This window comes from Danio rerio, chromosome 25, assembly GCF_052040795.2.
Source record: "Danio rerio strain M-AB ecotype USA chromosome 25, GRCz13ab, whole genome shotgun sequence".
Classification (NCBI taxonomy): domain Eukaryota; kingdom Metazoa; phylum Chordata; class Actinopteri; order Cypriniformes; family Danionidae; genus Danio; species Danio rerio.
In genome coordinates, this window is record NC_141045.1 from 15,265,129 (window position 1) to 15,291,631 (window position 26,503).

The 26,503-nt window shown below is 36.7% G+C and overlaps 1 protein-coding gene and 1 long non-coding RNA gene across 2 annotated transcripts in view; one reads left to right on the forward strand and one right to left on the reverse strand.

Annotated features, from left to right (window-relative positions):
• The first annotated feature begins 1,166 nt into the window (after positions 1–1,166).
• LOC147830831 (uncharacterized) lies at positions 1,167–4,709 on the forward strand. Its single transcript, XR_015526334.1, has 2 exons — positions 1,167–3,214; positions 3,355–4,709. It is a non-coding gene; the product is annotated as an uncharacterized LOC147830831 (long non-coding RNA).
• Positions 3,892–26,503, reverse strand: part of zgc:101566 — a 54,655-nt gene continuing 32,043 nt past the window's right edge. The window contains exon 3 of the mRNA NM_001005996.2: positions 3,892–7,628. Coding sequence (NP_001005996.1) covers positions 7,348–7,628 — 281 coding nt within the window. The 3' untranslated portion in view covers positions 3,892–7,347. The remainder of the gene's footprint in view (positions 7,629–26,503) is intronic.

The window sequence follows — 26,503 nt, forward strand, 5'->3', positions numbered from 1 at the left end:
TGGTCCCAACCAGATCCTTTTTATGATTGAGAAATTTCAGGATGCAAACTATATTCTTGTATTGAATCACAGTCAAAAGCAAATAACAATACACATAATAAAGTGCATATTCCTTAAACGTTTCAGATGTTAGACTGTGTACTATGGCTATGATTTAGCAATGCCATTATTACAGGCTGTTATAATGGTACATTTAAATAATATAAACCAGTATTAGTGAGACAATAGGAGAGAGACAGATATGTGAGATTTCACTGTTCTTTTTTTCTTCATAAATAATTCAGTTCTGAATTTAAATTATCTCAAGGCTGACTCATGAACGTCTGAATAACCATCATATTACTGTTTTTATGACTTACACAGAGGTAAACTACAAATAAACAGCATCAAAACATTACTGTAAAATGTTATGTTAAACTTTTGGAAGTGAAGGGAAAAACTTTACCTCATAAAAAAAGCATGTGGTCCTCAGTTTAACCGTTTCAGTTTTCCATGAATAGAAAATGTGAAAATGAGTTTATATAGCTTCCATTTCTAAACGTTGAAATAATACAGAAAATAGGTAAATATGATTTAAGTTAAATGTTCAGCAGGTGTTAAAAAAAATAGTTTATTTATTTTGAGCGAGATGCTTATGGTCTAATCCAATTCAATGATTTATGCTAAGCTATGCTAAAGATGATCAATTTTCCAGATGTTTTTCTATACGTTTAAATTTTGTTGTGGTTCTTGAACATGTATGCTATTCTAAAATTCAAATAATATGGATAAATCGACAGATATGCATTAATTTTCAATATTTTGTTAAAAAAAATTAAATACTTGCTGGCTAGTGATGAAAGCCCACCCGTTTCTGTGTATCAATTGTTTTAAACTGGTTGATTTTCGTCATTGATCCATTGTTTTATTTTACATAACAGTTAAATGAATACAGTCACTTTGTCGATTATTGCTGGACAGCGAGTTTTCAATCCTGGTCATGTGGTGCAAAGGCAAACAGTTGTGTATTTCCCCTGCCTTCCAATATGCTTTACTTTCATACAAACAACCAAAGTAATGACTGAATTCAAAGTGTTCATGGAGGAATAGGTGAAAATAATGTGCATCTGACAGACACTTTACTATTATCAAACAGGTTATTTTTTTGTTCGTTTTTTTATTGTTTTACATTTTGCACATATGATCCTTGCAGTATTCTTAAAATTATAGTGCAAATGGCTGTGGGTCATGACAAAGTGTCCTGAATTTCACCCTTCACAGAAGAGAAAGCTTTTATGGCTTTTTTGTGTTTCGTCTGGTTGCAACACTGCGCGAGGTTATAAAGCCCTAAAACAACTTGGCCTGTTATGATCCGTTTAATATTGACACTACAATCACTAATGCCCTTGGTTAATATAGCGGAACAATGATGTTGTTGAGCCATGCAATTGTTTTTGAAGATAAACCCCCTGACTGGCTCAATAAATTTTTTTTGCGCCGACTCAGTGTCCCTAGGAGGTTTATGAGGACCTGTCCATTCTGGAGACATGACGTTTAATGTAAAGATGCCAATCTCCTGCCAACTCAACTGAATAGCTCTCTTTATTTCCGATAAAAAAAGATTTTAATTTAAAAAGTTTTGAGTTCCCTTTAACTCAGGGGTCTCTGTCGACCCTCAGGCAAAAAGAAGTGTTTTGTTGTCCATTCCTTCTTAATCCCATGACATTCAGAGTCATTTTTTTTGCCTGACTCATTTTCAGTCATTAACGGTTGAGTGCATTTTAATAAACTGTACTGCATGCAATACTATCATCAAATGGCGTTCACTTGTATTGCATCATTTATTTACTAATTCTGAAACCAAACCGTTATTTAGAATCAGCATTTTAAAAAAATCTCTCGCGGGCTGTATGAAAGTGTTCAGCAGGCCACATATGCCCCGCGGGCTGTAGTTTGCCCACCTCTGTTCTAGAGTAACTCACATTATGTGCAAATTATTTCTAGGGCTCATGTTATCGTTGAATTGTGTTCATAAATCCTCCTAAACTGAAGTCAAAAATATAATGAGAATAGGCCCCCCAAAACATAGTTTAAACCATTATTATGTTGTGCAGTCGCATATAGACCTTTTTCTTGGAACGCAAAATTACCCATGATGCTTTGCGTGTATGCGCAAGGAGAATGCGAAGAACTTCCAGTCGGCAGCTGATGCGTGTAAACAGTCACATTTGGACAGCTTTGAAATGATAGTTTTAATCTATTTTACCTGCTTTTATCCTTTTTAAACTAATACTGTTGTCCATCAGCACCATCTCCTGGACTGATCACTTAAAGAAATGCGTGGTAAAAACAACACACGAAATAAAACACAAACGGTTCGCGATTAGAATGAACAGCAAATCAGCCAGCAGAGTATCAATAACAGACTTTTATTGGTCATTTTTGTAAATTGCACGACTTTCATACCTGTTAAGTTTCATGCCAGTACTCTGGTTTGCTCTCTCTCTCTCTCTCTCTCTCTCTCTCTCTGTGTGTGTGTGTGTGTGTGTGTTAAAGAGCAGCTGAGCTAACAGCTGACAGGCCGGGAACGCACAAACACACACAGTATTTCTGATGGCAGACACGTGAACTAGGAGAACGTTTTTCTCGTATTTCTGACGCGTTTGAACCACATGTGACAGATTATAACGGCTTTAACAGACAGATTTCTAAGTTGTGTATCACAAAAACACTGTTATCCATTAAAAACGCTATTGAAACCCATTTTCGGAGCGCAAATTACCAGTTGTACACGCTGTAAACGGAAGTTTTTAGCATTCTACCGGAAGACGCTGGTCGCTATGGCGCCCTCCATGCAGCAGCCATGAAAAAGGTCTATAGCCACTTATAGTTTTAACCCGCCACCTACTGGACATTTAAATAACTGCAATCAGTTTAGTTTTACTTTTGGTTTCTCTCAGCATGCTTCGAGAGCAGCACATCACATGCAGATTGTTTCTAATATGTCTGTAAATCCTTCAACCTGCAACTGACATCAAAAACATATTGATATTCGGCCCCCCAAAACATATATTTTTGAAGCACTATGATTGTTGTGCATTCACATATAGCTACTTGTGGTTTTGATTCACTACCTACTGGAGATTTAAAGTACTGCATTTGGTTTAGGTTTACTTTCGGTTTCTCGGAGTGTGCTTCTAGAGCAGGGGTGGGAAAACTTGATCCTGGAGGGCCGGTGTCCTGCATAGTTTAGCTCCAACACTAATCAAAAACACCAAAAAATGCTAATCAGTGTCTTTAAGATCACTAGAAATCTATAAGCAGGTGTGTTTGATTAGAGTTGGAGCTAAACTGTGCAGTACACCGGCCCTCCAGGACCGAGTTTGCCCACCTCTGTTCTAGAGAAACGCACATCACAAGTAAATTATTTCTAGGGCTGATGTAAACGATGAAATATGTCCGTTAAATCCTCCGACCCGCAACTGACGTCAAAAATATAATGAGATTCTGCCCCTAAAAACATATATTTTCACTGCTAACATTCTTGTGCAGTCGCATATAGCCACACGTGGTTTTGACTTGCCACCTACTGGACTTTTAAATAACTGTGCTTCGAGAGTATCGCACATCACATGCAGATTGTTTCTAAGGCTGATTTAAACGTTGAATTGTGTCCATAAATCCACTGACCTGCAACTGAAGTCAAATATATAATGGGATTTGTCCCCCAAAACCTAATTTGAACCATTATCAATGTTATGCAGTCGCATATAGTTACTTGTGGGTTTGACCCACCACCTACTGGACATTTATATAACTGCAATCGGTTTAGTTTACCTTCAGTTTCTCTCAGTGTGCTTCGAGAGTACACCACAATAGAAACACGTAAGATAAAACACAAACAATCCCCGCTTTTCTAAAATACAGAATGCTTTATTTGTAGAATACAGCATAAATTTAGCAAAAATAGTTCTATTATAGACAAAAATCTACTTGGTCTTAAAAGTCCAGTTTAGAGTAACAGATTTTTCAAGACATGGGTACCTACCGAAAGTGTGTAGATAGCAAAAAAAAAACACAGAAAGAAACATGAAAAAACAAAAGAGAAAGAAAGAAATACATACTCACAATTAACAGCAGAGAACTAGAGCTTCAAGCATGCACTGCAACAATATAATAATATGCCATATGCTGTTTTTTGCATAAATAAAAATAATAGACAAACATTTAAGCAGTGTGGGGAAAATAGGAGACAAAAAAAATACTCCATCGGCACGTTTTCAATTGTGCTGGTTCTATGATGTAAACAGCTGTAAAAGGGTAGCAGGGAATACATCTGTGGTTATTTTGAAACACTAAAAACACTCCACAGTGAGCTTTTACAACTTCCAAAACATTCAGGCACATGTACGGCCCATAAAGCATCGTTATAAAACACCTACGAACGATGCTTCGCAAAGAGAAGAAATTAAGTGGACTTGCCTTTTGTTTTTGATGAACTTAAGTCAGTGTGGTTTGCGTTCTGTTCCCATGTGTCCTTTTCAACATGTAAACTATTTCTTTTCTCTACACCAGCCACTGCCTTTCTGGATGCAGATTCAGTACGTTTTGAATGTCGTGTATGTTTACACTGGAGTGATCTTCTGTCGTTTCAGAGATTTCTACACTTACCTTGACTGATTTAAATGAATTTGATGAGCTAGCTGTGAAAACATAAACTGAAATAGGTTTTTAAAATAATCGCTACAGTTTCTGATAGTAAGAGTGTGTTCACACTTTGCTGGTTTGATTATTTTGAAACAAACTCTAATGGAAGTGCTTTTTTAGGGTGCTCTCACACCTGGGGTTCGGTTCATTTGGTCTGAACCAAAGGCAAAAAATAATGCATCATTTTTATTTTCACACCACGCTGATAGCTCGGGTGTGAAGCAGTTAAAATGAACCAAAACGCGACATGTGGCAACATCCACACAATATACTGGCTAGATGTGTTCAAGGGATGCACCAGAATAAAAATTCTGTCCCAAAACTGAAATTTCTGGATGCACTTAGGAGAAAAACCAAATTGATTTGTAATTATTATTTATTGTTTTTTTTTTTTAAATAATATAAATTTGTAAGACTTTTATAATTTGTCATGTAATTGAGTAAAAGAGCAGTAGAGGGGCTTCATTTGATCAGCCATCAAAGTAATGCCATTGCAAGCAGCAGGAATAATTACCACGTAGAAATGTCTGATCAGTGTGTTATTTGAGTGCACCATGTTTTTCCGGTGAGCATGTACGGTTTATGCATAGATAAGTATAGGTTTATGAGCTGAATATTGAGCTATTTTGAAATTTGGTGAGGTGTGCAGCTCTTGAATTCTAGTCAACACCAGCAAAAAATAAAATAAATAAATAAATAAATAAATTGGGCTTTTCATTGGAGGAATGAAATGAATGGGATTCATAGTGCTGCGCTTTCTATGTCCGATTTGAAAACTCCATCACTCCATGCAATGACTATGGCTGGATGGACTGTGAAACCACTGCGCTGAATATTGGCTCATATTTTCAGCCCTTTTCCAAAATCAAAAACTCAATTTTTTGCGGCGAACAAAAATTCCGTGTATCCCTACATATTGCCTAAAGTGCTTTTCAACTAGTCAGAATTATTGTGTATGATTATTCCTCTGGAACATCTGAAGGTAAAAAAGAGAAAAGCCAGAAGACAAAAGAATAGATAGACGACTCCATGATGACTGTATCCATGGGCTTCATATATTATGTAGATTGTATGCAGCACTTCACTCACTAATATTTTAAGACTTAAATGCAGATGCAACTTGAAAACAATGGCTGCGTCCGAAATCGCATACTTCTATGTAAGCCGAGTAGTATTTCCGAATTCATGGAATTCGAAAAACAGTATGTGAGAAGTACCCGGATGACCTACTACTTCCAATGTAAGCTACGCTATCTCATGATGCACTGGGACAGAATTCATAAACGAGAGAAAAGTGATGCAACTGACGCAGGTAAGTCACATGATGATGACAAAACAGAGAATCTAGTACAAACGAGCTCCATTCATACTATTAAATTCAAACTCAAATGCAGTAGGCAATTTCAGACGCAGTTTTCACAGGCGCATCACAAGTCACTTCAGAAGTCTGCTACCATGGAGCTTCTGCTACAGCACTGTAAACAAATACTTTACCTCATGCCATAATACACAGTGCAGCTGACTATGGCAGTTGGTTTAGTCCATCAATGTGCCATATTTTTTGTAGTCTGGACTGTTCAAGTTCGGATCATGCTTTCACTACAAACTAACTGCTCCAGTGTTCATTTGAAAGGGTACCGGGACCACCTCTTCAAGCAGTACACTTGTCTGGTCCACACTTGTTTAACACTCTAGTGTGCTTGATGTATTCACACCTGCTCAAATGAATCGCCCTGAATGAGAAAATGAACTTTAGTGATTCAAACACCTACAGAAAATGAGGCAGGTGTGAAAGCACACAGTGTGGTTAATCTGAGTCAAATGTGAACAGCAAACAAGTGGACTGAGACCTCTAAAGAGTCAGGTCTTGCTTCTCTCTCAAAAAATCTTTTATACATTGAGATAAAAGAAAAAAGAAGTAAAAAAACAACATTTTAACAGCTTGTTTTTGTGTTCAGACTGTTAATGCTAAGTTAGTCAAGACTAAATCTATCCTTTTTCATCTGAACCAAATAAAGTGTGAACACACCCTAAATTGAAGAGCATTTGACAGTATGTTGTCTAAAACCAACATTACTTTAGTTTATTAATCTAGTGAGAAATTCGAGCAATTATTTTTATAATAATAAAAAAATAACAATACTTTCCTTAATTTTTGAGCTTTCCCGTTATTTAGTTCAAAAATGGGCTTGAAACTAAATCAGCATGTTCGTGGAGCAATTCTGTGAAGTGTACTTACATTTGTACATGATACACACAGTTACCTTAATTACATGTGGAATGTTTGATCACATATTCATTAAATTAAACTAAGCTTCTCTATCAACATTTTCCTTGTGGTAAAAGTGTCTGTTCTTCTTAAAAAATATGTTTGCTATCCCTCTTTCTCCCAAATCTAGTCTAATAACACTCAAAACACACACAAACATACAAGCAAACTAGAGCAAAGGTGAGATCCCAATTCTCCCTCACATACCTCTGCAGTAGCTTTCAGTTATTGGTTGAATTGAGTTTACATACCATGTTGCAGTTCTTTATATGAACTTAATTAGACAAAATGGGCCAAATGAACCTGCCGCCTGGTTTCCAACCCTGTTGAAAGTGAGAACAAACCACCCAGACACACCGAATGGAACAAAAGCTGAGAGTGAGTCAGCCAGTCTAATCCGACTTGTCTTTTTTCTTTGGTGTAACTTTACCAGCCACTGCAGACCCCACTGCACCGACTCCTCCTGTTACCACTGAGACGCCCCCTTTGACCAGTCCCACTCCGGCGGCAGGAACGCTCGTCACTGCTGTTTTGGTGAGCTCGAAGCTCTTGCTGCCCACCCAGGCCACTCCACCAAGGGTGGCACCCACCGCTCCTCTGGTCAAGTTGAAGAGACCGCCGGTCACGCGCCACACCACGCCTGCTTCATTCTTGGGGTGGTCCTTTTCCAAGTCTGAAAGAGATGAACAGAAGAGTTAAAATGATTATAATACAAAATGTCAATTAAATTATAACTTTAACCCCCAGGTGTCGAAGACTGCGTATACGCATTCTGACAAGTTTTCACCTCTTAAAGCTGAAATGAACTTAGATTACACTTTCAGTTTTGATCGTACAGATAAGATCAATACATCAATCGGATCTGTTTGGTGTCTAGTTTTTATTGTGTACACTCACAATGACAACAAACGTGTGTGCCTTTGCAAAACAAGGATAATAAACAGTTTAGGCAATCTGTCTTTTCTCTCTCCATGAACTGTTTTTAGAAACGCCTCAGCAAAATGGGCTGAAACTCCGCGAAAACAAAACACACAGACACGAGACATATATCTCTGGAAAGCTTAAAGTGTCTACTTTTAAATGCAGCGAGTGCATGTTAAAAACAAATATTGTTTGATAAAGTAATCAGTGAAACCAACGCTGTCTAGTTTCTCAGTCTGAGCTCATTAGAGTTAATGCTATCACGCCCACGAGGCTTTGGCATTGCAAACATGCTGCTTAGGTATTATCGTAGCCCAGCTTGTGCTGTTTACAGTGTTATCACACTTTAGCCATTGATATGTTTTTGAGATACTGAAAACAACACAAATGTCAGTCCATGTCAAAACTTCACCATGGCCCCAAAACACCAGTAGACCCCTGAGAGTTAAATGAGATTTATATCAATTAGAAGTTAACTATCATGTTATTAAAATGATAAGATACTTTAATTTATTGAATATATTTTGAAACAATCATTACTAATATTCAATTATATTGTAAAAGGTAAAATTAAATTACTGCATGACTGCTGTCACACCTGTTCACAATGAAGAAATCGCTTAAATTGGATCTGCCTGGGATAGTTAACTGGATCAAAAGATCCTCAAAAGCTAGACTTCATGCTGAGATCAAAATTCAAAAATAAAGAAGAAACAATAATTGAGATCCATCAGAGATCTGGAAAAAGTTATAAAGCCATATCTAAAGTTTTAGGATTGCAGTAAACCACAGCAAGAGCCTTTATCCATAAATAGAAAAAAACATGGAACGGCGGAAAACCCAGGAGTGGCCAGCTGACTAAAATCACCCCAGAATTGCTCATCCAAGAGGACACAAAAGACCACACAACAACACCCTAAGAACTGCAGGTGAGTACTCATGACTAAGAAAGAAACAACAAACAATTTGCATGGATGAGTTTTAAGGCAAAAAACACTGATGAATAAGAAAATAAAGGCTTGTCTCAGTTTAGCCACTGAAAAAAAAAAAAAAAAAAAAAACGCCATTGTGTCTGTATCCTGAAGTATCACTGTAACACCCAAGAGGAGAGGAAAAATGACCTCAAGCCAGCAGGTCAAAGGTTCACAGTGAAACAATTAATTTTGACACCCCTTATATATATATAACACACACACACACACACACACACACACACACACACACACACACACACACACACACACACACACACACACACACACACACACACACACACACACACATATATATATATATACATACATATATATATATATATATATATATATATATATATATATATATATATATATATATATATATATATATATATATATACATACATACATACATACACAGTTGAAGTCAGAATTAATAGCCCACCTTTGATTCCTTTTTTCTTTTTTAAATATTTCTCAAATTATGGTGAACAGAGCAAAGAAATTTTCACTGTATGTCTGATATTATTTTTTCTTCTGCAAAAAGTCTTATTTGCTTTATTTCAGCTAGAATAAAAGCAGTTCTTATTTTTTTAAATACATTTTAATGACAAAAATATTAGTCCTTTTAAGCTATTTTTCCCCAATAGTCTACAGAACAAACCATCATTATACAATAACTTGCCTAATTACCCTAACCTGCCTAGTTAAGCTAATTAACCTAACTGTCACTTTTGTCTTGAAAAATATCTAGTCAAATATTATTTACTGTCATCATGGCAAAGATAAAATAAATCAGTTATTAGAAATGAGTTTTTAAAACTATTATGTTGAGAAATGTGTTGAAAAAATCTGCTCTCCGTTAAACAGAAATTGGGAAAAATAAACAGGAGGGCTAATAATTCTGACTTCAACTGTATATATCCACTCACTATCCTGATTTATCAGGGGTCGCCACAGAGGAATAAACGACCAATTACTCCTGTTTTATATATGAGTAATTGTTATTAATTACACACAAGGCATGTTTTAAGTTCCAGATGTATTATAAAATACTACAATAACTATCGGGTGGCGCAGTGGTGCAGTGGGCAGTGCTGTCGCCTCACAGCAAGAAGGTCGCTGGTTCGAGCCTTGGTTGGGTCAGTTGGCATAGAGTTTGCATGTTCTCCCCATGTTCGTGTGGGTTTCCTTCAGGTGCTCCGGTAATCCTCACAGTCTAAGGAAATGCGCAATAGATGAATTGAGTAAGCTAAATTGTCTGTAGTGTACGTGTGTGAATGATAGTGTATGGGTATTTCCCAGTGATGGGTTGCAGCTGAAAGGGCATATGCTGTATAAGTAGGCGGTTCATTCCACTGTTGCATCCCTTGATTAATAAAGGGACTAAACCGAAAATAAATTAAATAAATTAATGGATTTAACAGCTCTTTACAGTAATTAAATAATTTTTTAATTACTCATTCATTTGGCGTATTACCTAATTTATTAGGGGTCACCAAATTCAATAATTAATTAAAGAATTTTTATTATAAGAATGATTACTATTAAACAACAAGAATTGTTATGCACTTCTTTATTACATTATTCAAGACCAATATTTCAGCCCAAAACACACACACACACACACACACACACACACACACACACAAACACACAAACACACAAACACACACACACACACACACACAAACACACAAACACACAAACACACAAACACACAAACACACACACACACACACACACACACACACACACACACACACACACACACACACACACACACACACACACACACACCATTTAATGAATCAATCCAGGCTGAATACAGTTATTGTATCCAGAGCAATTTTTCAGTTAAGAGCACTTGCTATCAAACCATGAATTTGAAATCAAATGTTTCAGGCCCTGCTCTAAAAAAATAACAGTATTTATGCAAGCACTGTTTATATTTCTTCTATGTGATGGTTATGTGCAACTTAAAGCTTCAGGGAAGCCTTTTGAAACCAGCTCACATCTACAGGCCTGACACTGAGTAATACACTGAGCAGATGTGTTCAGAAAAACACACACACACACACACGCACACACACAGTTCGAATGGCATCATCTTTCCCCTCTGTTGTTCCTTTGGCAGAATACAAGAAAAAAAGACTCCTTTCTTTCCGCCGGACAACTAGCATTTACACACTCAATACTCTGCGGACTGTGAACAGAAATTATATCTTTTACATTCAATCAATACTGTCAAGGACCGCGTGTCTGGGTTGCGCGATGAGCTCCCCGCTGAATCGATGTGCCACGGAGAAGCCGTGTGAATGACAAGCGGTGCATCTTCAGATGAATCTCATGGGATAGCACAGGAAAAAAAACAAACTTCCCGAAGACGTCAAGGTCGACCCACACGTAGCTCATGTGTGCAGAGATGTGCATGTGCATAAACAACAACAGACACATGGCGAGATAAACAAACCTGGTCTTGATGTGAAACATTTGCGAGATGCGACCAGAGAAGAGATGAACGGATTTAACTAAAGCCTGCTTTCCTCTCATAAAATGTCGAGGAGCATTAATATGTATGAAACGTGCCTGCAAAGTTCTTATTGGTACCGACACTGTATCTGTACTCCGGGTTTCTCACTTTCATTGTGGCAAGCAGAGAGGCGAGCTGTGGAAAAGGTGTAAGGTTGGTGGACAGAGTGTTAATGAGGGACACCTGTGTGGAAAACGTGTCTTGAGGCCCATGGAGGAGATCTGGAAGGGTAAAAGGACAGTGAAAGAAGAGTTTGGACCAGGGTTGTTTTTCCGTGTGTTCTTAAGTGATCTTGTGTCCTTATTGACCTTATTCTCCGCCGACGAGCGGGCACTGCCATTTAAATCTTTTTGGCTTGAAACTTCCGGTCTCATTCACTTCCATTCATTTTTTGACGTTAAAAACTGCTCATTACGCTGCTTGATGTTGCAATTTGATATTTTCTTATTATATTATTCTACTTGGTCTGTATAGTCATGCAAACATTTGTTTGTAGAGCAAGTAGTTTGACCGTTTTCTGCCGTTTATTATTCCTAGTAATTTCTCCCATAGGCAACTGAATCGGAAGTTCTAAGACAATCGCAAAAACAGGCGCACTTCCGCATTTTAGAATAAGGTCAATAATGTCACCACCAACTGACAAAGTTTAATTCTAATATTCAAGACCACAAGAATAGAGGACACAAGATAGACACCCAGATGTGTTCTTGATATCAAGGATGAATCGAATGCAGACTTGTTGAGTGCAGGACTCGCTTAAATTGGGGTGCAGCATCATACAATATTCACTGTTATTTACATTTCAGAAATATAGCCGAGACCCTTAATTAAAATAAACATTCACATTTGACTCAGAGTCAATTAAACGACTTTTCTTTTGTCCAGCTCTTTTGCCTGTTTCGTCGTAGACAGGAAACAATACCAAATATGAAGTGCCGGATCCGGTAAAACATGAACATGCCTTTCCCTTTAAACGCTAGCAGAGTGTGGGTTTGTGTGGGACTGATCATGACTGAAGACGAGTAAACATTCTGGTGATTAATGCAAATATCTACCCTGGAACTGGGGATTCGTCGGCCGGAAACTTGCAGTCCATAGTTCATGGATCATTTTCTTCCCCCATTTCAAAAGTGTAGTTAAGTGCGATTGAAATAGTTGTCTCCTTGTTTTTTCTAGCTTGCAAAACATGTATTTAATTGTGTTTTGTTACTTGTAACCCCCAGGTAGCCTGTACTGTATCTGGTTAACTCTTTATATTCACGTATCACGTCTAAAGCCACGCTGAAAACATGATGCATACTGCTTTATTTATGGATTTACATGCATTGTTGAAATAAATGCATTGTTAAAATGTTTTATTTATATTGTGCAAATAAATGTTTTGTACATTATATCTATATCAAAAATAAAAAAACAAACAAATCAGTGTATAAACATTGTTTACTTTTTTTTTGTCAAATCTTCTGAAGGTCATGTGACCAACTAGGTTCTATCATGCCCTTTAAGATCTCAAAACTCATGGCTTCATACCCAGAATAACAAAGTCCACTAAAGGAGGTTGAGCATTTTTATATATGGCTCCTACACTCTGGAATAGTGTTCCTGATAATGTCCAAGGCTCAGACACACTCCCTCAATTCAAAACTAGATTAAAGATGATCTTTTAGTAAAGCATATGCACAATGGATGACATAACTGTAGGATGCAGGAGTGTGTTCCATGAAAGCGAGTGTGCTTGACAAACCATCTGTAGGATACACTTTTCCTCTCTTTATGCACCAGGCACTTTGTTAAAAATGCTTTTATATTTTATATGTTTGTTAGCACTGTCGCCTCACAGCAAGAAGATCACTGGTATGAGTCCTGGCTGGGCCAGTTGGCGTATCTGTGTAGAGTTTGCATGTTTTCCCAGTGATCATGTGAGTTTTTTTTCGGGTGCTTCGGTTTCCCCCAATACAGAGACACGTGGTATCGTTGAATTGAATAAACTAAATTGTTCGTAGTGTAGAAGTGTGCGTGTGTGTGAATGGGTGTGTATGGGTGTTTCCCAGAACTGGGTTGTGGCTGGAAGGGCATCCACTGTGTAAAACATATGCTGGAATAGTTGGCAGAATAGAATAGAGACTAAGTCAAAGCAAAAATGAATGAATGAATGTTTGTATAGTTAAGCTTTTATTCTCATTAAATAAGTGAAAAGCCCTAAACAAATAAACTTGACGTATGACCAACATGAAGATCGCAGCAACTCATTTCTCACTAGATGCACTGTGTTCTCACAGTCTTCAGAGTTCATTTTTCGGGGGTAACTTGGCAAGACAGGTTTCCACGAGAAAGCAAGTCTGTTCTCTGCGTTCTTAGTATAGATAAACAACCCAGGTCTGGGATACTTAAAAGTCGAGACATTAAGTTGATGGTTGGGAGCTTCAGTGAGTGTCTGTTTGGTTTGTTCCACACTCCACCTCTTTTAAAGCTCAGATCAGTAGGAGTTCGCCGGATTCAGCATATGGAATTGCCTGACGGTGAATGAGGGCAAGTTGGCTGTTCAGCTACGAATCGGAGCGCGAAAACAAAAACTGAAGTTACAAAGCTAAGCAAACTACACACGTTATGAGGAAACAAACAAAAAATAAGCCAGCTGTCATTTTGTTGGATTTTCAAATATTTGCAAACTATATGGATTAGATTTTCAGATGTATTTGCACAAGTGAATCCCTCTGTGGTGAGCGAGAACTATTGTGAAAGTGGCACATAATGCAGATTTGTTTATGGTTTGTATGTATGCAGCATTAGTTTAAGCTTCCATTTGGGGAATGACAATGCAGAAACAGCCACCTGTATGCATGGGAAGATGCATTCTATTAGGCAGGCACAGATTGTACGTTCTTGTTTCAGTTAGCTGTGGTCTGTTTGGTGTGTTTACATGCAGCTTTTTGGTCCAAATGGAGCTTGATAAAGCTGACGCGATGTGGCAACACAGTTGGTTTTTGTCACCGCTAGTCGACTTCGACTTGGTGTGTATCCAAAGTTTAAGACAAGTTCACACCACACCAACAGATGCAGACAACCACAGACAATCATAGAATTACAGCACGACTTTAGACATTCTATAATCTGATGTGCACAGATTAAGCATGTTCAATCGGATGACAGATGACACTCAACATACTTATCAGACTAAACCTGATGAAGAGTCTAATCGTGTCTGTTGGCATTTGTCAATGCTGGGTTAACTGGTCTATTTATTAGGTCCAGGTTTATGAAGTAGTCATGAGGGTGTCATCTATGTGTTTGGTTCTGTTGTTTAGTTTGTGATTAAAATATCATGGTCATTGTTTGCCAGATCTCGCCTTTTTCAAAATGTAAGATGTGATATCTTAGTGCCGAAACCCAAGAGCAATGAGGAAAATGCTGTCATAAGAGTTCTTGCTGCTAAGGGGGATGACTGTACTCTGGAGGACAGGCTGGCAGGAAATGCCACCGACAGCTTGCCAGGAGGGATAGGGAGCATGTCACAGCTGTTTGCTGGATTGTGGAGAAGTCAGTGTCTTCAGCAAGGGGTCTAAGGAGCTGCCACTGATCACCATCAGTCCCCAAGAAAACCTAGGGACTGGTGACCTTGCTGCTGGGTGACAAAATTAGAGGAAGTGGAGGTGTCAACATGTCCATGCAAGACTGTTCAGCAATGCCATGTTGCTCATAGAGGATTGAGTGGAAGTGAGTCTGTGTGAGAACCAGACCAAGAATTTGTTCTACCTCACTTGCTTTAATCTCACTTCAACTTGTCCATTCTCACCCTACCCAACAGCACCCCTGGTGAACTAGCGAGATGGGTTTACAGTCTCAAGAGTATACTATCATCTTATGAAGGGTGAGCCAAGAGCCATTGAGCGACAGATCCAACCCAATGGTCTCAAGTCCAATGTAGGAGTTCTGAAAGAATTCCTCCAAAAAATGTTCCTGCCTCTTTGCCTGAACTCTGAAAGGTGTTATAACTGGTCCTCATCAAATTCAATAGACTAAACAAGATGTTTTGATACGGATCACAATTATTGTTCAAAAGAGGCTTTGATCACTTTGTTACATCTACAACAAAGTCAAGCTGAGTCTACAAGGCCAGAAATCCCTGCAGTTTCTTAAAAAACTGCTGTTTTAAAGCCGTGAAGATCAGCAAATTCATCATCGGATCGATCAAGTCAGCTCATAAACAGACTAGCTGATCTTCGTGGCTCTAGTGTCCCTGTATCTGTGGTCACACTCAGTAAACAGTGTGAGTTTGGTGAACTGATGACCTTCACGGCCAATCACAGTCGTTTCTGTTGAGCACATGAACACAATGACAAATTAGCGCTGTTTAAGAACGTGCTCAGCAGCGCTCAAATGTTAGTGGGAAATGGACGTTTTAAAAAATTCAGTACCGACTGGTATCGAATTCCAGTATCATGACAACACTAGTATACATTACTTACATTTTTTGGGGCAACCAGTTTCCTCTATCCAGAATTAGGGTGTAGTTACTGCTTGCACACACAGTCAAACGATATTGGAAGAGTAGTTTTCTCTTTTAAGTGAATATAAAAATCAATTAAATCAGAGAAACTACAACATACATTAACATTTTAATGCCTTTTTAACAATTTAAAGCTAATGAACAATATTTTTGAGTTAGATTTCAAATTTTATTCATTCATTCATTCATTCATTTTCTTTTCGGCTTAGTCCCTTTATTAATCTGGGGTCACCACAGCGGAATGACCCGCCAACTTATACAGCATTTGTTTTACACAGCGGATGCCCTTCCAGCTGCAACCCATCTCTAGGAAACATTCCCACACACTCATACATTGCGGACAATTTAGCCTTTCCAATTCACCTGTACTGCATGTCTTTAGACTGTGGAGAAAATGGCATGAATGCATTTACACAACCATTACAAATGCACAGCGTTTGTTAGACTGAATTTGGAGCAGGCAGAGAGCAGTTTTAACGTAGCTTTAACTGTTTTTTTTTTTTTTAAAAAGAGAATTATTTTTTTAAAAGATAGAGAGCAACATATTTGACAAGAATATACTAGACAGGCAGTGCAAGCCCTTATATGGAGATGATTTAAGAAATGTTTTTAATAAATATTTTATGCAAATTCACAAACATAATTATGAACACATACACTACCTGACAAAAGTCTTGTTTTAGAAACAACAAATAATAACTTGATTTCTAGTTGATCAGAAGTGGCTTATATGAAAGGCAAAGGCCTCTAGATTATGCTTACTTTACCAAAATAAAACATGATCATGCCTTTTTTTAAATTATTTATTTAGGACAGTAAGGTCTGACTTTACAGAGACAAAAGTTTTGTCACTTAACAGAAATAATGTGCAGTATAGAATATAAAGTCATAGAGCAGTGGAAAAAAGAATTCATATTGTGTATGACTCCCATGAGCTTGGATGACTGCATCCATACAGGCAACCTATGCATCTCTGCAATGACACAAATAATATTTATAAAAAAACTAATAAAGGTGTACAATTAATGAGGTCATCTGGAATGGCAGAGAAAGTATTCTTGCAGGACTCCCAGAGTTCATCAAGATTCTTTGGATTCATCTTCAATGTCTCCTCCTTCATTTTACCCCCAACATGCTCAATAATGTTTATGTCTGGAGCACCTTGACCTTCTTTGCTTTCAGGAACTTTGATGTAGAGGCTGACATATACCTGAGGCTTTTGATGTTGCCATCCACTCTGCAGATCTTTTGCACACCCCGATACTGAATGTAACCACAAAACATGATTTTTCCATCACCAAACTGATTTCTGGGAGAATCTTGGGTCCATGCGGGTTCCAATAGGTCTTCTGCAGTGTTTGTGATGATCGGAATGCAGTTCAACAGAGGACTCAATGGAAAAATCTACCTTCTGACACTTTTCCAAATGATCAACTAGAAGTCAAGTTATTTTTTGTTGCTCTTTCAACTGGAATTGATAACAACACTTTTGTCAGATAGTTTATGTGGTGGATATGAAACGTTCTACACCAGGTCTCCATGAACACGTGCCATTTTAACCTAACCCCTGCCATCTGGACCTGGGGAGATGTTATTACACTTTCCATGCAACCAAAACCTTAAAGCCTTGTGACACTTTCAGTTTTTTTCTCTTTCATTTTCACATTAAGCCTGAATGAACAAAATCAGCGAGGCGTATTCGAAAAGGAATGAGATTTTTACTGGATTTACATTTTCATACATTATTTCCAATGAATGAAGGGCTTCTCTTAGGATATTAAGTAGAACTGTACATTTTCATACATTGTGCTTCATTCATGAAATTTAATCAAATAAAAACGAGCTATTTTTATATAAATGGTGTTTTAAAGCAGCTCTAAAATAAAACACATTAATAATCATAAATCTTAAAACATTTTAAAAGACACAAATGACCAACTCGCATTCATATGACAAACACTTTTAACTGTCCCCAAATCTAATCTCATGTAAATTAATTAATTAAGTCATGCAATTTTCATAGAAACTGTTCAGTTAAACAAATGTTTTGCCTCATTACAATTAAATTCAAAACTATGTAAAACAGTACATAATTACCCTCAAATGCCTTTTAAACCAATTGTAAATGTGTTCTTATGCACAATGGAGCGCATAACAATGTCCAACATTTGACATAATTTTGCATAATATTTTTCGAGTGTATTACACCAAATGTAGCCACTGATTGCGTATGCAGGTATCAGAAACAATTCAGGAATTTGATAGCTGTTGTAATTCAATGCAAGAATTACAATACAGACTGCAGAAAACCAGTCCAAATAAAAACACACTCTGCTATAATGAATTGAAAAATCTAACTAACAGGATACAAATAAGGTCTTGGCTGTTTGCAAACAAACCTGAAACTAATATTAGCTAAAAAGTTAGACATTGAATGGAAATTACAGTTTTAATTAACAGCAAAGTGGGAGTTCAGGAAATCTCAGTCCAACACATTCAAACATAACAGCACAATTGATAAACCAGCATCTAAATAATGTGCATGCAATACGCATATACGCAAGCCATTAAATATTATATGCAGCATAATAATCACACATAACCCAACAAACACATGCACACATCATTCCTGGGAGGCTTAATCTGGCTTAACCGATCACTGACCTAAAAGAATAGGATAATACATCTGGTAGGATCTGATTGAAGAGGGGGAGAAAAGGGGGTTTGTGGGAATCATCTCTTACGGTTTTCAATTACTGAAGACCAACATATCGAAGTGGAGGATTAGAATTTTAAATATTACAAAACTGGGTTTATCGGCTCAGGATTATCTTTAATAAAAAGAATCCCAGACTGCTGATGATTGCAAAAATAATAAATAAATAAATAAATAAATAAATAAATTTTTTTTACAAATTACAATAATAAGACTGCAGATAACCCTTACAGCTTGGATGTGCATTGTTTTCTAATAATTAAACAAACCAGAATTAATAAATCCGCTTATACTACAGTAACCATACCTAATAAATACTTTAAAGCATATACCAAATCTAAAATGATAAATAAAACAACAACAACAACAAAAATAAATGGCTTGCTTTCTTTTGAAGAATGACCAATTTATTCTTTTCTGACAGGACCCTTGGAGATCAATCCGATTCTATAGCAAACAGAAAATGTCAATTTGCTGTCAGATGTAGGAAAGGGAAGAGTGACATTTGAAGGCTCAGATGGAAAGGTTAAGATATTCGGAGTTGTGTTACTCTTTCTCGTTCTGTATAGTGTGAGCATCGGTAGCTTAAAAAACCCACTCAACAAGCTAAGAACAAAGGTTACCTATCGGCCTCGACAGTTAAATAAACACGAGCAAAGAAACTGGATGGAGGATCTCGAATGTCTATCGAAAGCTTTTAAAAGAGCCGTACAGTCTAGTTGTCCTTGACTGGCAGAAAACCGAACCAAATTGAGAAAACTCCCACGCAAGAATACTATAATATAATAGTTGTAACCATGCTTCCCCAGTTGGTTGATTACATTAAGAATTCAAAGCATTTTTTTCTATCTCAAATTTAGTAAAATATCATGTTTTAATTTGCAAAGAAAATACATTATTACCTCTCTACATGAACCAGACAATTTCTAACAATCAATTCGATCCAAGTTTCTTTGCTTAGCACTTTTTAATTTTTTTACAATAATTATTGTTTAATTAGTAACTTTAACTAGTTAAGTTATTATATACAGACATATAGTTAGGCTACAATTTTATTTCCTATAGGAGAAGTCTATGTGTATAGTGTCACTACAAGGACATGGACACAAAAAAAAAAAAAAAAAAATGCTAAACTAACTTAGACTTGTCATACACAGCGGGTACAAAATATATTGAACATGTCATTTTTCCAGGTAAATACAGCTGAAGTCAGATTTTTAGCCCACCTTTGAATTTTATTTTATTTTTTAAATATTTCCCAAACGTTTACCAGAGCAAAGAAATGTTCACAGTATGTCTGATAATATTTTTTCTTCTGTCTTCTGTAGAAAGTCTTATTTGTTTTAATCAGTCAGAACAAATCATCGTTATACAATAACTTGCCTATTTACCTTAACCTGCCTAGTTAACCTAATTAACCCAGTCAAGCCTTTAAAGGGCCATGACACCCCCCACTTTCGGTTAAAGTCTACTTCAGAATTTTTTCAAAAGATGCATGATTAATGGACGTGGAGCTCCGCGAGCATCGGGCAGGAGTGGGCGTGGCCGGCAGGGGAGAACGTGAGCGAACGAAGCTAGTTCACAAAATGAGACAAACCGTGAGGAGACGCATGAGTTTATAGTTTACAAAGTTAAAATGCAAAGAAATAAATAGTGATTTAATGCCCTGTTACATTTGTTATTCGTAATTTCATATACACATAACCACAATTTATATAATTATAAAGATAAGTGTGTTCATATAAACCGTATAAATGGGGACTTCTCCCTCAATCCCCTTATCCAGCAGACTCAGTGCAGCAGGTCTCCTGACCTGTCTATTTTAACCATTAGCCCTGCTGGTAATCTGGAGGATTTAGGCAAACACAGCAGCACAGTGATGTGTCTGAATGTGAATGAACTCCTGATAAAAGACAGCGTCCGCCATTCTCTAGTTCGCGTGCTGCTCTCCCGACAAAACTGCTAGCAGCACGCTCACAGCTTTGCTGTATGATCGGCCCTGACAAGATCGCGGGGGAAAACATGCAACAAACCGCGTGGATCATGGAAACAAACACATATGAGCCTTCATGAACGGCTAAATACTGTGTGCCCGTGGGTCCGTGACGTGTCTCACAGCTCGGGCTTGACTCTGGCAGGTCTCATGAATAATTAAGCAGCCGGCTCTTCTCATAGGATAAGAAAACTCCGCTATGAATAATAATGAGAAACCGACGCGTCATCATTGCACTTGCAGTACTCCCCTACGTCGCCGATTTTGATCCCGCCCCAAAAATCATTTTAAAACCGGAAGCTGCAATTAGCTGACAAAAGCTCAAAATTATCCAGTTTTCCCCACAATTAAAGCTGACAGGTGCTAACATTGTCTTAACTGATGCTTAACACACACAAATCTGTTAATATATAAAAAAAAGTTATCCAGGGTGTCCTGAACCTTTAAATGTCACTTTAAGCTGTATAGAAGTATGTTGAAAAATATCTAGTTAAATATTATTTACTGTCATCATGGCAAAGGTAAAATAAATCGGTTATTAGAAATGAGCTATTAAAACAATTAAGTTTGTAAATGTGTTGAAAAAAATCTTCACTCCGTCAAATAAAAATTGGGGGAAAAAATAAACAGGGGGGCTAATAATTCTGACTTCAACTGTATATTTATAAAGCAGCTGTTGATGTTAGATTTTTGTAAAAACCCAAACAATCCAAACATAAAAAAAAAAATTTGAAAAAAGAAATTTAAGAAAAATTTGTTGTAAAATAACAATGAATGACACAAGGAAGCACTTTTAAAAGCACTGAACTATTGAAATGTATTTAATACTTAGTATAAGATTATTTTTGGTAATGAAAGCTGCAAGATACCCCTTGGATGTAGTATGGAGTCGCATGTATTTCTCAAATTAAAGACTAAATAGATGGTTCTGTGAGTCTCGTTTATGAACTCTGACCTTTATTTGCTATTTTTCTATTGGACTCAGGTCATGTGATTAGCTGGGCTATTCTAGCAGCCTTATTTCCTTTCTCTGAAACCAGTAAAGAGCTTCCGTGGCTGTGTTTTGGATCATTGTCTTGCTGAAATCTCCATGGTTTCATCTTCATCATCTGGTAATGTAGGTGTTGGGACTAAAACCAGCAACAGGGATGCTTTATAACTACTGAGAGATTTCAGCTGCTTCCTGGGCTTTCAAAATTAATGCAAAATTAACATTTATGAGTATTTTAGATGTTTTCTTTAGATAAAAAAAAACTGGAAAAACACTTTAAAGAAAGCCCAAAAAGGCCAACATCTCAAAATTGAGTAATAAAGTAACAAATTGTTTCTTAGCTTTATCATATACTTTGTGTGTGTGAAAAAAACAGAGTTTCTGCCTGCTGTCTCTCAAAATGTCAGTTTGACCAAGTAAGAAACTTTTAGATTGTGAAAGAAGAAGTGCAAAGAAAAATGTGCTGAGAGAATCTTCTATGCACACTTGTAATTTTTTCAAAGATTCGCTAGTGTTTGAACCCTGGCATTGACTCTTTAATATATTCCTGTCAAGGACAGGAACAAGTATGTGATTTTACAGTTCTATAGATAAAACCACTAATGCTGTGTTCACAAGCAGAGTTCTGAAACGATTGCAATGTTTGTTTGTTTTTTTTCACAGACAGTAGGGTTTTTAAAGGATGCAGGGGTTATCGAGGGCATAAATAATAGATAAATCTATTGTGGAGGAAAGACAAGAAAAAAATGGTTTGTTTAATGCCCTAGCATACAGCAACATACATGCAAGACAATAATGTCTTTGGACTTGTATTTTTCAATGAAATTGGAGCACTGCATGCTCAGTGATGAACTGCACTGCCACAATGCTTGAATGTGACACACTTTTAATTGTTTTAAATTATATTTTTGAAGAGGAATACATCATATAATCCTGTCATAGTGAAGTAAAAAAAAGTAGTTAAGTAATAATGTTAAAAATTAGAATCAAACTGTATTGTTAATTTTCTTTTTCTTTTTTAAATTGCATTATTGTTATTTAATTTACAGTTTGAAAGTTAAACAAAACAATTTTGATTTATTTTACATTCAGTTTTCCTTTTAATTTGAAAGTTTTATGAACATCATTGTGGTTGTCACCTTTATTAGTTTTTCATTAACAAACATAACTACATTGCTTGTGTTCTTAGTAAACATGTTATATTTTTATTCTTGATTTACTTACTTTTTTTAGTAATATTATGTTTTAATCTTTATTTACATATCTTTTCATTGATATAAATGTTTATATAACTTTAATTCATTTTATTTGAATTATTCTAGAAAATCTATTTATCTGCAAGTTTTTTTCCTCTGCAAGCATTCTTGTTCAGTTAGTTTTTTTTATTTCAATCAAATTATTTATAATTTTTATTTTAGTTAATCACTATGCTGCACACACACAGATGTATTTAAGTCATTATAATAAATCATATACAAGTTATAACATAATAGAAGTCAATTATAACATTTTAAAGTCATAAAAAATAAATAAATAAATAAATACAGCGCAGCAGGCACAACTAACTTACACAGGTAAAAACAATCAAAAAACAACAACAAAAAAGTTAAAGTACAGTGGCCAAAATAAGTATTGAACACGTGATGTTTTTTCATGAGAATAATATTTCCAAAGAAGCTGTGGACATGGAATTAAACCAGATTTTGGTGAAAATCCGAATAATACAAACATAAACTTAAAAATAAATAAAAAAATCAAAATAAAAAAATCTGAAAAATGAGTTATGCATAATAACAATGAAGTGAAAAAGTACTAAACTACTGAAATGTATTTAATATAAAAGGTTTTTTTTGGTAAATAAATCACGCTATTCAAGCGTTAGTAGATGGGTGAACATTTTGAGTTTTCTGGCTTCATTCACACATCAAATCTGCTTCATTTGCGCATCAAATTAATTTCACAATAAAGTCGGATTCATGTCATAGGCAGGGCTGCTGTCTGCCTGGTGACTCTAGCTTCATTGCTGCATTCATGTGCTTTAGGAAGGCTGTTCTAATTCAGTTGGAGCCGTGTCCACTAGATCCATTCAGCGGTGCACCCAGCTCTGCGAGTTCATCAACTCCTCCAGAAACTATATCTGGATGATGGAAGCTTTCAGCGGTGCTTCCGACTGAGCAGAGTCCAGTTTAATGAACTGTTGTCGGTGTCAGCAAGAGGATTTTTCCACGGGACACCAACAACAAGCACTACATCATATTCACGGCCCTACAACAGCAAGCTCCTGATTGGTTAATGCGGCACGTAGTTCAGATTTTCCAACTCGAGCGAGAGGCGCAAAACGCGCATTAAGTGTCTCAGTCGCACAAAACCATTAACTATCGCCACTTCATTCATGCAAATCATGTCATTCATGCCACAGGATGTAGGTAATAAGAAAGATGCAGGTAATATTCATTTACAATAAAAATAGGCAGAGGGTTGGTAAAGAACTAATCAGAGATTTTAGCTGCTGTCTGGGCTTTCACTGCCTTTCTGCACTTCCCTTTCTTCATGTGTTCAATTCTTTTTTTCGTGCAACATTTCATTTTATTATGCATATGCTAATTTGTAAACTAATTAGATTTATTTTCTTTGCATGTATGTATTTATGTGGTTGTTAACAACTTCTGGCAAAAATTTCAAGTGAATGGCACCTTTACAAATATGTTTTCTTAGAAAAACGGTGACGTGTTCAATACTTAATTTCTCCCTCGCTGTTTTGCAGGAATTACAAAGTAGATGTATACAAGTCATTACAAAAAAAGTAATATAAATGTCTTCATGTAACATTTTAGAGTCATTAAACTGAAATATACAGTGCAACAGGCAAAACTATCTAGCATAGATAAAAACAACCAAAACAACAACAAAAAACTTAGTGTATTTTTCTAGTAGCAGGAATTACAGAGCCTGGCACATGTCTCTAAGAGGAAAATAGATGTACGACCACAGCATTGAGCCTCCTGTATGTACCAAACTGCCATCTCTATAAAACCATGTGATATAGTCCTCTTGATTTAGACCCGTCTGACCTAAGCTGAATTGGATAGCCAAGAATCCATTCCCAACCAATCAAAGCCAAACACGAGCGAGAGGTGAACTGCCGTAAATCTGTCACCCCTGGAAATTTACGAGTCCATATCAATACCCACATCATCTCTCTGTAGTGCCCAGAAATAATGGTGAAAATATTGTTCTCCTCACTTGGCACTGAGATTTACAGCGAGAGCGAAGGAGCAAGAGAAAGAGAGGGAGTGGAAGTAAGAAAAAAAAAAAGAAGTAGTAAGAGAAGGAAATGAGGTAATCGGACCTTCCCCAGTGATAAAAACCCCCAGCGGGATTCAGTTCTCCAACAAGAACCGTGTCGGTGGCGTCCCTGTTGAGGTCTCTATTTTTAATCCCTGCGCCCGAGCCGCCTGGGGCAAAACACAATGAAGGGTCAAGTTAAAATGAGGTTTCGAGAGAACCGCCTGGAAGGGAATGTACTGAATTACTAGTGGACCTTGCTGGACATGCTGTTAGTACAAGAGGCGTGGGAGAAAATTGGAAAAAAAGGACAAATGGTGAAAAGTAGATCACAAAAACATGGACGCACGTATAGAAATACGCATTTAAACCTCTGGTGCTTTTTGGTCAGTTTTAAATAGGAAAAAAAAGCTACAGTAGGTTTTGAATACAAAGCTCGTTTACGTCAAATACAGAAAATAATTTAAAGAAAAAAAACAAACAAACAATATTATTAAATTCTAATTCTGACATAAAAAGTTAGTATGCAAGTTTAAAGTATCTAAATAAAATCTTAAATATTTATTTATGTCAAAAATTAGTACATACTAAGTCAAAATTATGACTTTAACCCCTTGGTTTCACAACCAAACTTTAAACTTATGGCTCTGTCCACACCAACACGTTTTTGCCTTAAAAACGCATATTTTTCTTTCCATTTTGGCCTTCTGTCCACACTGAGTTTTTTTTAGAAAACGAAAAGCATTTCCTTTTAATAACATGGTCCAAACTGGTTAACTTTGAAAACGCCTAGCTTTTACTTGCATAGGCAGTAAAAAACTGAGATGTATGAAACAGTGCGTACGCGGAATCCCTCGCATATTCTCTCTGTACATCCAAATTAACGTGAAACTGAGCGAACGTGCACGGGTGCAAAACCCCTACCCTGCCTCCTCTCCCTAATAAATATGGTAATTACTCTACTTTGGCAAAACCCAATGAAAAAATAATGGCAAAAGCAAGCAAAAAGAGAAACTTTGAACAGAATGTGGTGGATCGGAGGTAGACCGGAGAAAAACGGTGTTATTTACAAGTTTGTCCTCCGGAATTACTAACAAAAGAAAAAAATTGAGTGGGAGAATTTAGCTGACGCGGTGAACGCAGTGGGGTCTGAACATCGCACTGTGAGTGAACTAAAAAAGAAATCGTCTGATTTAAAGGTGAAAAATTTTGTAGTGTTTATTTAGGCTAAATGCAAATAGCATGGATATAGCATCGATGGAATGAGCTAGTTGGGTGATGTCCACCCATTTGATCGACAGAGACAAAAAACTAAAGAGAGCGGACATCAGCAGCGTGAGTGTCGTAGTTTTGACACTATCATTCATAAACCCGGTTCGAATCCAGCATCTGATTAACTCATTTTTCTTTTTTCCCCATTACATTTCAGATTTTGCCTACTCTTCATTACAAGGAAGACAAGTAGGAATCATTTATAGGTGTGTGTATTATGTTAAGCGCATTTGAGCATCACATATTATTTGCACATTTATTAAATGGAAATGTTTCCGATTCAAGTAGCCTATGCAAATTCATCTTAAGATGGTATCGTTATTGCAATGTGCGTGCAGTAGATCACTCCGATT